The following is a 15,351-nucleotide window of genomic DNA, read 5'->3' on the forward strand; positions in this document are numbered from 1 at the left end:
AGATTAAAATAGTCTTTGTGAATACTGAGACTGTAGCATTGTGTAGTTTGGCTGGTGGCTATACAAAGATGGGTGGTTGAGGACTAGCAGTCTAGTCCTCCTGGAGGTGAGGGGGAGTCTAGTCCTCCTCCAAGGGGTGAGGGGGAGTCTAGTCCTCCTAGGGGTGAGGGGGAGTCTAGTCCTCCAAGGGGTGAGGGGGAGTCTAGTCCTCCTAGGGGTGAGGGGGAGTCTAGTCCTCCTAGGGTGAGGGGGGTGAGGGGGAGTCTAGTCCTCCAAGGGGTGAGGGGGACAGTCTAGCAGTCTAGTCCTCCTAGGGGTGAGGGGGAGTCTAGTCCTCCTAGGGGTGAGGGGGATAGTCTTGCAGTCTAATCCTCCTGGAGGTGAGGGGGAGTCTAGTCCTCCTAGGGGTGAGGTGGCGTCTAGTCCTCCTAGGGGTGAGGTGGAGTCTAGTCCTCCTAGGGGTGAGGGGAGTCTAGTCCTCCTAGGGGTGAGGGGGAGTCTAGTCCTCCTAGGGGTGAGGGGGAGTCTAGTCCTCCTAGGGGTGAGGGGGAGTCTAGTTCTCCTGGGGGTGAGGGGGAGTCTAGTCCTCCTAGGGGTGAGGGGGAGTCTAGTCCTCCTAGGGGTGAAGGGGAATCTAGTCCTCCTAGGGGTGAGGGGGAGTCTAGTCCTCCAAGGGGTGAGGGGGGACAGTCTAGCATTCTAGTCCTCCTAGGGGTGAGGGGGAGTCTAGTCCTCCTAGGGGTGAGGGTGGACAGTCTAGCAGTCTAATCCTCCTGGGAGTAGTCTAGCAGTCCAGCCCCTCACCCCCATGAGGACTAAAGGCAGATTCAGAGGAAGCTAGACTCAGAGGGACCAGACAGACAGCTGTTGTTCAGAATCTTCAATACAAACAGCTATGTGGAGCATAGGAAGATATGCAAAAATGATCCACAAGGGTAGGGTCAGGGGTGGGGTTAGGGGTCGGGTCAAGGGTGGGGATAGGATGGTGATGGACATAGGAAGGAAAGCAGGAGGTGGAGTCTATATCAACAGTCCAAAGGTTCATCCTCTTCTATATTTCATCTATACGGTTGGGAAATAGATTGCTTTCCAATTAGCGTAGATATAAAGGAAGGAGACAGGCTGCACCCTATGAGTGATGATGACAATGATTATGGTCAGTTTGGTCTATATGGCACAGTCGTCCTGAGAGGCGGGGCTGAAGGCTGAGCTCCGGAGCGTATCCAGGCAGTTGACGAGGATGAGCGTTCCCGTCAGGTGTTTCCAACGCTTGGTGATGGGGCTCTTCATCTTGTCCAGGCCCATGTGGAGCTCCTGGATCACGTCCCGGTAGCTGTCCCCAATCTGGGCAGCCCACGTCAGTAGGAAGTCATAGGCTGGCTTCCACATGGCCTACACAGGGAGAAAGAGAGAGGTGGCGATTGAAGGGAGCATATTGGACTGACAATAGATCACATGGGAATTGCATGCTGTTTTCTGATGTTTCTATGGTAATAATTAAATAAACTCAGTGACCCTGTGATTAGATTGCCCGCCCTGAGGTTGGAAGTTCGATTCCCGGCCGCTTCATACCAAAGACTGTAAAAATGGGACTCAACGCGTCTCTGCGTCGCACTCAGCATTAAGGATATAGATTGTAAGGCCCTGTGGTAGACTAGCGTCCTATCTGTCCAGGGGGTGTACTTGTACATCAAGCTGCCTCACGCTACAGAAACAGGAGATCGGCTCCTGCTCCTATGAGCTGTTCTAGCTCGCACAAGCAAACGCTCGTGCAAGGTTATTTACTTACTATGGTCATAATGATGTTGTTGGCTTACCCACAGTGCAGCACAGGGAGAGATAAGGACAGAGGATGATGTGGGGTGGTAATTGAAGGGTATACATATTGAAGTGAGGGTGACAATAAAATCACATGGAACTGGCATGTTATGCTCCACCAGTTTAACAGTGGTTATTGTTTTCTGACATTCATAGTATATCAATCTAAAAGTATGTAAAGCACAAAAAGTCTTTAACCATTTCCAGTTCACAGGTCATGTCATTTCCAAAAGCTGTGTGTAGTATTTCAATAATGCCAGATCAGAACCTAGCCTCACCTCGTTGTCCACCACTCCGTTCCTGTCTCTGTGCGGTCCCTCGTATGCATCCAGCTGCAGACGGGACACTTTGGATAGCCTTTCAGCCAGTTCCCGCCACCGCCCAGCCACCTCCACCGCCGTGGTCAGCAGGACAAAGTCCATCACCAGCCTGGCCACCAGGCCCTGGCAGTCCATCTTCAGCAACGCCTGAGGGGGGAAGACAGAGAATGGTTAAAAAAATAAAAACACAAACTGTACATTCTTGCCAGTACAATTCCACGAGAGAGCTGGTCAGGACAGGATGATATACAAAACTCACAGGAACAAACACACACAAGAACACAAGATTAAGAGTTTTGTTTCTTGGATATGCTTCCCATTGTTCCTAAATATCGTCTTTCCCATAATCTCAAATCTGTGTAATTTTCCATAATCTCAAATCTGTGTAATTTTCCATAATCTCAGGTCTGTTATTATTCAGATGTATTCCGGAGGGCCTGACGGGAACAGAGCCTCTACAGCGGTAGGCACCACCTCACCAGGAGGGCTACAGCATTCCAGAGCCATGCAGGCTCCAACTCTCTGGCTCTCTAGGCACCACCTCACCAGGAGGGCTACAGCATTCCAGAGCCATGCAGGCTCCAACTCTCTGGCTCTCTAGGCACCGCCTCACCAGAAGGGCTACAGCATTCCAGAGCCATGCAGGCTCCAACTCTCTGGCTCTCTAGGCACCACCTCACCAGGAGGGCTACAGCATTCCAGAGCCATGCAGGCTCCAACTCTCTGGCTCTCTAGGCACCACCTCACCAGGAGGGCTACAGCATCCAGAGCCATGCAGGCTCCAACTCTCTGGCTCCAGCTAGGTACAGTAGCTGTCTATGCTGCTGGGCTGAGAGGAGGAGAGCGATTCTTGTTTGATTAACTCAGCGATAGGCAGGAGAGCAGACCAGGGGACAATGTGCCAGAATGGAGCACAGCAAACAGCAGAAAACCCATGCTTTTTTTTTACACTACTTCAAATGGAGAAAGAGACTTTTGACTGGCTAGCACTGTGTAAAATGGCCTGTTTCCAAGTGTAAATCAGAGAATATCTTTAATGATAAGAAGTAGAAAAGCAGTATTGAGAAGTCAGAACAAAAACAGTCTTACCAGTCGCCTCTGGAAGGTCATGGATATTTACACACGCTAATAGCCTCTAACAGCTTGTCTATTGTCCTCATATCACGGCCCAGTTCAGCTCAGCAGGCAAACTACTCCAAACATGTATTTAGTAGGTTTATAACCTAGTACATCTATTTTTTTTTCCATGTCTTAACAAGAAGTATAGACTATAAAGTTAATATATGGTATATATGGTTTCTATATTCATACAATCATCAATAAAGGTCTAATATCAAATCAAACTTCAATTAAAACTATTTGAATTACATTTAAAATAGTAACACACTTAAAACAATAACATGAACTTGTGAACATTCATGTGCCTTAATAACAAACTTGTATGCAATCTGTAAATAAGAATAAAATTGTTCAAATTGCGAGTCCAGTTGGTTTAGCCACAGAAAACGAAAGCAACCTTCCCGCTAGCCATGATTGGCTGAGATAATGAGTGGGCTGGACATGCTGAGAGATGAGTTTGGCCATATAGCACGCTTCTGTCTATTTGAGCTGGTCAGTATGTATTGGTACTCCTGTCTAACGCTGCTTTTAACTCAGGTAGTAAAACTGCATACGTGTTGCTTTCCACTTTCTGGAGGACTGAGTTCAGTGGAATTCGAGTATGATAGCTGAGGAGATGGAGAAAGCACCTGTCTCCGGATTACATCTTCAAACTAAGGGCAACCATGGCATCTGCAACTGGAGACGCATCCATCTATAAAAAGGGGTTTAATTTCAAGTTAAAGTGTACTGTTAGCCAACTAACGTTAGCTGGCTGGCTCGCTAGCTAACATTACGTGTATGATCTTATTATACGTATCTCAGAGCCATTTGCTTGGCTAGCTAACATTGAACCTGGTTGGTTAACTACCGGCAGATTCATGCAGGGTAGTAACGTCATGAGTTGGGATTATGGTTCATTGTTCATCTTAACAAAATAACCCACTATGCAAGTAACCGATTCGGGTGCGTTCGTAAATTCAGTCTGGCCAATTAAGAGCACTCTCGTCTGAGTGTGGCAGAGTGCAGAATAACTGAAGAATTTACGAACGCTCAACACCCGTTGAATATGGCCAATGTCAGTAAACGTTGGCAAAAAAAGCATAATTAAATTATTTCCAGCAGCACAGTTACAGTCACCAATGCTCTGGATAACATGAAAACAGCCTAACCATCTCTGCTAGGACAAGTAAAATGGTCAGACTGGGGTGTTCTTTCGTTTGTGTCTGGAAGTAGCTAGTCAATGTTAGCCAGTTAGCTTGGGTGCTTGACTGCCATTGTGAAGTCAGAACGTTTGGCTCAACCCTACTCATCGGCCAGAGCGTCCAGCGTGCTCTCTGAACGGTCCGAGAACGAAACGCTCTGAATTTACGAACTGACAATCTGACAGCACAGCTGCAGTCACCAGCACTCTGGAAAACATAACAGCCTAACCAGCTCTGCTAGGGTGAGTAATGTACAGTGAGCTGTTCTGTCTGGAAGTAGCTAGCAAGTTAGCTTGGGTGCTTGACTGCATTAACATTAATACTAGTTTATTTGAAAATAAAATCTTCTAACTCACGCCAAAATCTTCTGACATAAGAACAGTCCAAAAATAAAAAGGTCAAGAGTCCCGAGTCACAAGAACAAAATACACATTTGATATCAATAGCTATTTTGAATCTGTTTATAACAAAGGTCTTTACAGGGGTGCTTGACTGCTGTTAGTACTGAATGCTCGGATCAACCCTTAAAGAGATGGGTGTGGCTAAAGCTTAAGAAGGTGTGAATGATGCCGAATGTGAGTAGACACAGAAGGGCTCTCCAGTAATAGTACCAAAACATTCAAAGGCCATTTTATAAAAAAATGAAGTTTACAAGTTTAATCAACTTTCAAAGCAAAATGACTTTTCCATTGTTCCTCAAATACAGTGTATGATATACCATTTTGTAGCTCTGTGAGGCTACATTAGACCGACTTGAGCCGGTTGGTCACACATTGTACTATAGTCCAAAAATAATTTCTTCAAGTGGCTACGGCGGTGCATATTCGATGTGCAATACTGTTTTCCATACAACCTTGCAAAGTTCTCACATAACTGTTGCAAGTGGAAAAGAGCCAACTCGCTCCACTGTGATACATTTTGTACATAAGCTGGTACAGGCGTTGACAAAATAGGTCCAGCAATCATAACAGAGCGAATAAGGAGTAAACGCATGTCACATTTTTACATTCATGTGCATTGAAATGAGAAAACCCTGATGAGATTTTAGCGAGCAGGTGGCCAACTTAAACTGAATATTTCTTATCATTCCATATCCAGAACACCAATATTCTTCCAGACGGTAAAAATGTGTTTTTGATGCCCAGAGTCCACTACAGCCATGTCCATGGGCATGAAATACAGCAATTTAAATAGCTCTGAGAATCTCAGTTTCAGTCTCTATTGTTTTCCTGTGTGCCTTGGTCTTTGCCTGTGTCCACATACTCTGTTGCATTTTGTGAACTTCATTCTGATGTTATAGTACACAGTTGTCTGTCCAGTGCATGATGGAGTAATCTGCTTTTTTACCCCAATTCCATGGAAAAGTCTGCAAGCATTTGTTTCAACCTGTCTGAGCTTGACATGGATCTGTGTTGTTGAGCAGATACAAACATGGTGGTGAAATCTCAAGTAGACTACATGGAAGTTAAACACATACCACTAAGAGAAAAAAAAGTTTCTAATGAAATGACATTGAAAATAAACAGGGGCCTGAAAGGCTTAGCAATAAAGTAGCCAACTGTATAAACTGTTATGAAATGTCACCAATGTATACTAGTTGTTAGTTGAAGAATAGGCTACTCTGAGAAAATATTCTTAAAGCTTTTACAGAGACGCAAACAACTCTGTAATAATAAACACACATAAAACATGTTCATCCTGCCAAAATGACTCCTGGGTCTGTTCTGGCTGCAATGGCAAATCATCTGGAAAGGTGGCTGTCTTCCCTCTGGAAAGGTGGCTGTCTTCCCTCTGGAAAGGTGGCTGTATCTTGCTGTTCAACTGTCCATTGAGTGAATTTAAGGCTTTGTGACTGTGGTAACTAGCGACGCCCAGAGTTTCTGTGCTTGTTTGAGTGGTAAAGGCTGAAGCAATCTACAGCAGATGAAAGTCGAGGAGTGAAGTCGGGGGAACTGCATCTGCTACAGCTGAAAGTCGGCCACTGATGTGGTTTTCCAACAAAGGTTTTCCAACAAAAATAATTTTCTATGTCACACACTCAGTCAGAACATACGTGCCTGGCTGCAAAAGTGCATTGTGCGTGACGTCAGCAGCAGGCGCTCAGCTCGTACACAGGCAGCAGCAGGCCAGCAGCAATTTCAGTAAATTGCAAATCATTGTTGGCTGACTGCAACAGCAGTAGTGTGGGTTCAGCGAGCCAAACCAAATTAATATTGTTGGTCACGAATGTTTGATCTTGAACAGAACTTACAACATCAATCAACATGTGTCAATCAAAATTGTACAGCCAGAAGTACAGAAAAGAGTGGGAGTCTGTAGCTGAACAAAATGTCAAATCATATTTTTTGCCGAGATGGCCAGTCAATTTGAGTAACGTTATTGTGTATTCTAAGTAATGACGCAGTTTTACGTTATCACGCAATGACATCACAACGTCATTTAGCAAATTTTTGGCAACAAATCAACCTGCCTCTAGCAACTTACCCTGAAAATTAGTTGGCAACACCGGTCGGGGGATGTACATATGCACCGTCAGGAAGTCGGATAACTTCTGATGTTTCTAGGAAACAGCTAATGGCAGACATGGAATTCGCCTTCGTTATTGCCGATTAAGTGAATGATATAAAACAATCCACTTTATATCATTCACATGATCAACATGTCCCAAGGAATGAATATTTTGATACAGAAATATTAGATACAAGCCCAAGCTCTTCCTAACACTCACAATACTTATTTTGTATTTTGAGGTTCTCAAAATATAACCAGGTACAGTAGTGAATGCATAGGCTACGACAATGAGGTGTTTTTGCAGCATATGGGATATGGTTGGTTGTTTGCCATTACTTCATGCCCTTGTACCTGTACCTTGTATTATTTGTGATTGTGCAACATGGAATTGTAACAGGTGTGATTAAATGGTCCACAAAGATTCTTACTGAATGCAAATTGACTGCAGTGTATATTTCTTTAATTCACAACCCTTATATTGCTTGTCAGTAAGCATGTAAAGAATTTGATTAAATTACATGAAGTACACAACACTCACCGTACAGAACAGTATTAGACTATACAGCGGATAAAATGTAGATTTTGGGCCACTGATCTACACGCAATACCCCACAATGTAAGTGGAATTGTGTTTAGAGAATTTTTTAGTAATTAATAACATTTTCTCGAGTCAATAAGTATTCAACGCCTTTGTTATGACCTTAAAACGTCCAGGAATAGAAATTTGCTTACCAAGTCACATAATAAGTTGCATGGACTCACTGTTTGCAATAACATTAAAGTAATTTTTGAATGATTACCATCTCTATACCCCACACATACAATAATTATCTATAAGGTCCCTCAGTCGAGCAGTGAATTTCAAGCACAGATTCAAGCACAAAGACCAGGATGGTTTTCTAATGCCTTGGAAAGAAGGGCACCTATTGGCAGATGGGATTTTTTTTTTTTAAAGCAGACACTGAATTTCCCTTTGAGCATGATGTTATTAATTACGATTTGGATGGTGCATCAATACACTCAGTACCTACAAAGATACAGGCGTCCTTCCTAACTCAGTGGAAAGAAAAGGAAAGAAATTGCTCAAGGATTTCACCATGAGGCCAATAGTGATTTTAAAACAAAGTTTAATAGCTGTGATAGGAGAAAACTGAGGACGGATCAACAGCTTGAAGAGTTGGGCAAATATTGCCCAAAAGAATGGGCAAATATTGTACAATCCAGATGTGCAACGCTCTTAGAGACTTTCCCAGAAAGACTCAAAGCTGTAATTGCTACCAAAGGTGATTCTAACATGTATTAACTCAGGGGGTTGAATATTAATCTCAGTAAATGTTAGAAAATGTTTTTTTCTTCTTCCACTTTGATATTAGAGTATTTTGTAGTTAACATGATAATGTTACATGGATTTATGTTACATGGATTCATGTGGCTGTTTTGACTAAAACAAGCTAATGTTAGCTGGCAAGCAAAGTTAGCCAACTATCCTTTGGTAGCTAGCTAGCTAACGTTAGCTATCCAATGTTGGTGGGAGAACAGATTGCTTGGTAGCTAGCTCGCTAACCAAGTCTAGTAAAATACATCAAAAGAAGAAAAGCGGATATTGACATTTTATTTATATTGTTTTGATACAATTAGTAAGTGGGAGAACAGATTGCTTGGTAGCTAGCTCGCTAACCAAGTCTAGTAAAATACATCAAAAGAAGAATAGCGGCTATTGACATTTTATTTGTACTGTTTTGATACAATTAGTAAGTGTGAGAACAGATTGCTTGGTAGCTAGCTCGCTAACCAAGTCTAGTAAAATACATCAAAAGAAGAAAAGCGGCTATTGACATTTTATTTGTATTGTTTTGATACAATTAGTAAGTGTGAACGATGCATCAAAAAACAAGGTAATGGATTTCCAATAACTCATAGCCATGCGGAATCAGATGCCAGACTTCAACACGGTGGCTGATATGAACGAAAGGCCGACAAGTAACTCAACTATTCCAACAACAGAAGCAGAAGCTATAGCAAAGCACTCCTCCAGCAACTGCAACGGAACAGGAGTTTGTCGAGCAAGACGTAATGAGCTATCCACAAGTTCAATGTTTACCTTCATAACTTGCACTTTGATGGTAGCTAATGTTGAATATTTTAATCCTGTTAATTTGCTAATGATGTTATTTTCTGTTTTAATAGCAGGCAGCAAGGGATCTACACATTAATGCTGACTTGGAGATATATAAGCCACAAGAAAAGTGACTACAAATGTGTATTTGTTTGACTTTGACAAAATATATACTGTACCAGTCAAAAGTTTGTACACACCTACTCATTCATGGGTTTTTCTTTGTTTTTACTATTTTTTACATTGTAGAATAATAGTGAAGACATGCACTATGAAATAACACAAAGAGAATCATGCACTAACCAAAAATGTGTTAAACAAATCAAAATATATTTTATATTTGAGATTCTTCAAAGTAGCCACCCTTTGCCTTGATAGCAGCTTTGCACACTCTTGGCATTCTCTCAACAAGCTTCACCTGGAATGCTTTTCCAACAGTCTTGAAGGACTTCCCACACTTGTTGGCTGCTTTTCCATGACTCTGCGGTCCAACTCATCCTAAACCATCGGGTGATTGTGGAGGCCAGGTCATCTGATGCAGCACTCCATCACTATCCTTCTTGGTCAAATAGCCCTTACACAGTCTGGAAGTGTGTTGGGTCATTGTCCTGTTGAAAAACAAATGATTGTCCCACTAAGCACAAACCAGATGGGATGGAGTATCACTGCAGAATGCTGTGGTAGCCTTGCTGGTTTAGTGTTCCTTAAATTCTAAATAAATCACAGACAGTGTTACCAGCAAAGCACCGCACACCATCACACCACCTCCGCCTTGCTTCACGGTGGGAACCACACATGCAGAGATCATCCGTTCACCTACTCTGCGTCTCACAAAGACACGGCAGTTGGGACCATAAATGTCAAATTAAGACTCCGGTCTAATCTATTTCCACCAGTCTAATGTCCATTGCTCGTCTTTCTTGGCCCAAGCAAGTCTCTTCTTCTTGTTGGTCCTTTAGGAGTGGTTTCTTTGCAGCAATTCGACCACAAAGGCCTGATTCACATCTCCTCTGAACAGTTGATGTTGAGATGTGTCTGTTACTTGAACTCTGTGAAGCATTTATTTGGGCTGCAATTTCTGAGGCTGGTAACTCTAATGAACTTATTCTCTGCAGCAGAGGTAACTCTGGGTCTTCCTTTCTTGTGGCGGTCCTCATGAGAGCCAGTTTCATGTATACCCCCCCACCTCGTCACAACACAACTGATTGGCTCAAACGCATTAAGGAAAGAAATTGCACAAATGAACTTTTAACAAGGCACACCATAATTGAAATGCATTCCAGGTGACTACCTCATGAAGCTGGTTGAGAGACTGCCAAGAGTGTGCAAAGCTGTCATCAAGGCAAAGGGTGGTTACTTAGAAGAATCTCATATATAAAACATATTTTGATTTGTTTAACACTTTTTTGGTTACTACATAATTCCATGTGTGTTGTTTCATAGTTTTGATGTCTTCACTATTATTCAACAATGTAGAAAATAGTAAAAATAAAGAAAAACTCTGGAATGAGTAGGTGTGTCCAAACGTTTGACTGATCCTGTATAAATATATAATTAAAAAAATGACATCCAACCAAGCAATCTGGTTGTTGTAGGATAGTTATCTTAGCATTGTCAAATATGTTATTAAATGAAATAGTTGTGTGAATATCATGCTTTTCTTTGTCATGTCTCAGGAAGAACACTCTGCACAACACCCATGTACTGTCTGCTGTTCCGTCAGCTGAGGTTAAGGTACACAGATGGAAAGTGAAGCATGGCAGAGTTTAAGTTGAAGGTGAGTAAAAACATGGACTGACTAACATAGTTCTACATCTTACAACTTTCTCAATGATTTTGATGCATGTAACCATTGATAATACACCACACTGACTCCTCAGGTGATTTTGATGCATATAACCATTGATAATACACCACACTGACTCCTCAGGTGATTTTGATGCATATAACCATTGATAATACACCACACTGACACCTCAGGTGATTTTGATGCATATAACCATTGATAATGTGTGCTTTTTTGTTGTTGTTGCACAATAACTTATTGTCTCCTGTAATGTCACAGACTCTCAGACGCTCTGCTGAAGAGAAGAGTATCCGGATGCGTTTTTAATAACCTCCCACCCTGGCACTCCCCAGAGTTTTAGGACCTGATTGCGTCAGCAGAACGGAAAAGGGCCAAGCAAGCTTATGGGGAGAAAAAGCGCAGTCAGAATGAAAACCGGAGCAACCGTCCACGTCAAACGCAGCCTTACCCAAAACAACCGAATGTGCAATAGACCACAGACTATTTTCACTGACTCTTCACACTTGCTCCTCAAGAGACTTATTGCACCGACTCCCACTCACTCACCCAGCCTTACATATACACAGAACATCCTCTTATTTAGTACTTGTCTTGTAAATTGTCTTGATATTCCGTATTTATTTTTTTTATAAACGTGTATTGCACCGCTGAGAGCGTGTCATTTTTTTGTTATTTCATTACTTATTTTTTGGAAGGGGTTTGGGAATATATCATTTTTTACTTATATGTTTTATGTTATAAATGTTTTATATTTTTTATTAGAAATGTAAGTGTATATTATGACACCTACAAAAGACTGTTAAAACCCACATTTATTCAAATGTGTTTTTCCCTGCCAAGAAGATTCCTTTCGTTTGAAAGTTATAAAAAAAAATAAAAAAAATCCATTGTTGTAATGATTTCTTTACAGTCAAGTTTTTTTCATCGTATTTTAAAGAACTTGTAGAAAATATTGAATAATTTGTTTGGAGCAATAACATGCAAAACACCTTAGTTCTTCCGACTGGCATGGGAGTGACTAGTCTTCAGAGCTGTAAGGATAATTAGGAGTCTGAAACTATTTTGTGGCAGTGTAGTCAATGGCTTGTTTCTGTACATCTAATCTGTTTGGAGTATCGCCCAGACCAACCACTCGCCCTTTGAAACCCTCGGTCTTGTCAAGTTGAGGTGAAAGCAAACTATGCCTGTGCTCATGGAAACTGAATATGTTTTCATTTGGCACAGCCTCAGGCAGAGAGAATCATAGGGTATGACTGAAGTGCAGCATGCAAAGTCATTCACCCAAACACATATATGAACACACAACAAACACATATACACGCCAAAGACTCATCCTTTACTGATACTGAGCAATCACAGCACACATGGTTAAGCTCAGTGACTCGTGACTGATCCGTTCTCTGACTAGCAGACTCAGAGCTCCGCCAACTAAAGCTCTTATTTGTTCCATGGGCAGGAATACATGGAATGACAGGAAACGGGCAGGGGGGGAGGTTGGTGGAGATGCTCCCTCTCTCTGTGTGTACAGAGACATAGACAGGTTACAAACAAGAGCATAAGATAGCGGGATGGATGCCTGGAGTTCCTGCTAACGTCTACCCAGGAATGCACAGTTTCAGCCCAGATCAGAGTTCAATCGCAGAGGGAGTTTCCACTTCAGCCCAGTCTACATTATATATACCCTTCTCCAGAGAGAATAACAAGGACATTCAAAAGAAGGATTCTGTTCCCATCTGTGTGCATTTGTACAGGATAAGTAAGACCTGAGACAAGCACCTGCTTCCTCTCTGGATAACAGCAACAGGAAATTCCCTGCAGGAATCAAGGAGATTGCTTCCCAAGTCACCTGCTGCTAAAAGACATACAATAATACTGCACATATAGAGCCAGTAAAGTTGACTTTGCACACAACACAAACAGTTTCAGTGTTGACCTACACTGAGTGCACAAAGCATTAAGAACACCTTCTCTTTCCATTACAGACTGACCTGGTGAATCCAGGTGAAAGCTATGATTCCTTATTGATGTCACCTGTTAAATCCACTTCAAATTCAGTATAGATGAAGGGGAGACAGGTTAAATAAGGATGTTAAAGCCTTGATACAATTGAGACATGGATTGGTGTATGTGTGCCATGCAGTGTGAATGGGCAAGACAACACGTTTAAGTGCCTTTGAACAGGGTAATGTGGTAGGTGCCAGGCGCACCGGTTTGAGTGTATCAAGAACTGAAACACTGTTCGGTTTTTCATGCTCAACAGTTTCCCGTGCATCAACAAAGGTCACCCAAAGGACATCCAGCCAACTTGACACAACCGTGGGAAGCATTGGAGTCAGAAAAGAAGAACTGAGCACACTGCTGCTCATGCTCCCAGGTGATATTTATTTACAACATTTTGACCCTTAGGTCTTCATCAGGCATCCATATCCCAGGTGCGGGTGGAAGGTAAGAAATTACAATTATTGACTAAGGGTTGGACATAGTCGTCAGTATATCCATTGTTGAGGAGTGGATGTGGGGTGAAAGTTTATGAGCACAGAGCATAATGAATATAGCTACATACTCAAAAGACAATATGCGACCGACCGGTTTGATTTGGTCTTACGTAGCAACATTTGAAAGTGTTTTTTTATATTGGATAAAAGTAGAGGCTAGATGGTATATCATACACTACAGTTGAGGAACAATGGGAAAGTAATTCTGTTTTGAAAGTTGATAAACTTGTAACCTCACTTTTGAGAAAAGGGTCCTTTGATATTTGGTACCTACTGGAGAGCACTTCTTTGTCTACAACCATTCCTTTTTTAAAATAAATGTAACCTTTATTTAACTAGGCAAGTCAGTTAAGAACAAATTCTTATTACAATGACGGCCTACCGGGGAACTGCCTTGTTCAGGGCAGAACGACAGATTTTTACCTTGTCAGCTCGAGAATTCGATCCAGGAACTCAATGCTCTAACCACTAGGCTATCTGCCACATTGTTCACACCCTCTTAAGCCTTAGCCCCACCCATCTTTTTAAGCCTTAGCCCCACCCATCTTTTTAAGGATTCACATGTGAGGCCATGTGCTAAACAACCAAAGATTTCAAGACTAATGGCTGGTTTATACTATGGGTGTGTTTGGAAATTTAATCTGGAGTGCCAGTGTGATCAGAGTTCGCTCTCTGGGCATTGTCAGATTGTCAGTTCATAAATTCAGAGTGTTTCGCTCTCGGAGCGTTCAGAGCGCACACTGGACGCTCTGGCCGAGGTGTAGGGTTGATCCGAGTGTTCTGACCAAAACAGCAGCAGTCAAGCACCCAAGCTAACATTGGCTAGCCTGCTAGCTACTTCCAGACACAAATGAGAGAACAGCTCACTGACCATTTTACTCACCCTAGCAAAGCTGGTTAGGCTGTTTATGTTATCCAGAGTGTTGGTGACTGCAATTGTGCAGCTGGCAACAATTTAATTACTATTGCTATGCCAACGTTTACTGACACCGGCCATATTCAACGGGTGTTAAGTGTTAAATTTGTCAGTTATTCTGCACTCTGGCACTGTCAGACGAGCGAGAGTTCTTTGAAATTGGAGTAGATAGCCTGAGCAAATTTACCAGCTACTGTACGTCTATCGACAGTTGTCACAATGACATCATTAATATTCTATTGAAATGGTTACTTGTATAGTGGAGTCTTTTGTTTAGACATGTAGCTAGCTAGCTAAACAATGAACCATAATCCCAAATCATAACATCACTACCCTGCATGAATCTGCAGGTAGATAACCAACCAGGTTCAACGTTAGCTAGCTAACAGGCTATAACTAGCAATTTCAAATGGCTCTGAGAAAAGAATAATATAACTACACAGATCATGCACTTAACATTAGCTAGCTAGCTAACAGTACACTAACTTGAAATGAAAACAACTTTGACAAAATTAGAAACATGTAATATCTGAAAATGTAGCTAGCTAGACTATCTTACCCGTTTATATGGATGGACGCTTCTCCCTCTCTGTCACGGATGCCATATTCGCAAACAACCAGAATAATTTTCTACATCTCCTTAGCTATTATACTCGAATTCCACTGGTTTCAAAACTTGGTCCTCCAGAAAGTGGAGAGCAATGCTTTTGCAGTTCTATGTGATATCTTTCAAAAAAGCCACGGGAAGATTGCTGTCTTTTTCTGTGGCTAAACCAACTAGGCTCATAATTTTACAAATGTATTCGTATTTTCAGATGGCATACATGTTTGTTATTAAGGGACATGAAAGTTCCAGAAGGCAAAAAAATATAAAAAATGTTCAAATGGCCCTCCTGTGAAGTAGTGACACACGAAAATGAAGTGTTAATACTGTTATGATGCGTGACACGAATCATGTATTTACATTGTCAAGAGTCGTATGATAACATATCGGCACTGGGACAGAGCAAACATATTTTTTAAATTTTTATGGTATTTGAAGTCAATTTCTACTTAATAATTTTC

General features: G+C 42.0%; 1 protein-coding gene across 1 annotated transcript in view; it reads right to left on the bottom strand.

Moving 5' to 3' along the window:
• Nucleotides 1-255: 255 nt before the first annotated feature.
• The window catches only part of LOC115130405 (SH3 domain-binding protein 4), an 83,683-nt gene continuing 68,587 nt past the window's right edge, over nt 256-15,351 (bottom strand). The window contains exons 4-5 of the mRNA XM_029661535.2: nt 2,097-2,285; nt 256-1,392 (exon numbers count right to left, since the gene is read on the bottom strand). Of these exons, the coding sequence (XP_029517395.1) occupies nt 1,168-1,392; nt 2,097-2,285 (414 nt within the window). The 3' untranslated portion in view covers nt 256-1,167. The remainder of the gene's footprint in view (nt 1,393-2,096; nt 2,286-15,351) is intronic.

Source organism: Oncorhynchus nerka, linkage group LG1 (assembly GCF_034236695.1).
Source record: "Oncorhynchus nerka isolate Pitt River linkage group LG1, Oner_Uvic_2.0, whole genome shotgun sequence".
NCBI lineage: Eukaryota > Metazoa > Chordata > Actinopteri > Salmoniformes > Salmonidae > Oncorhynchus > Oncorhynchus nerka.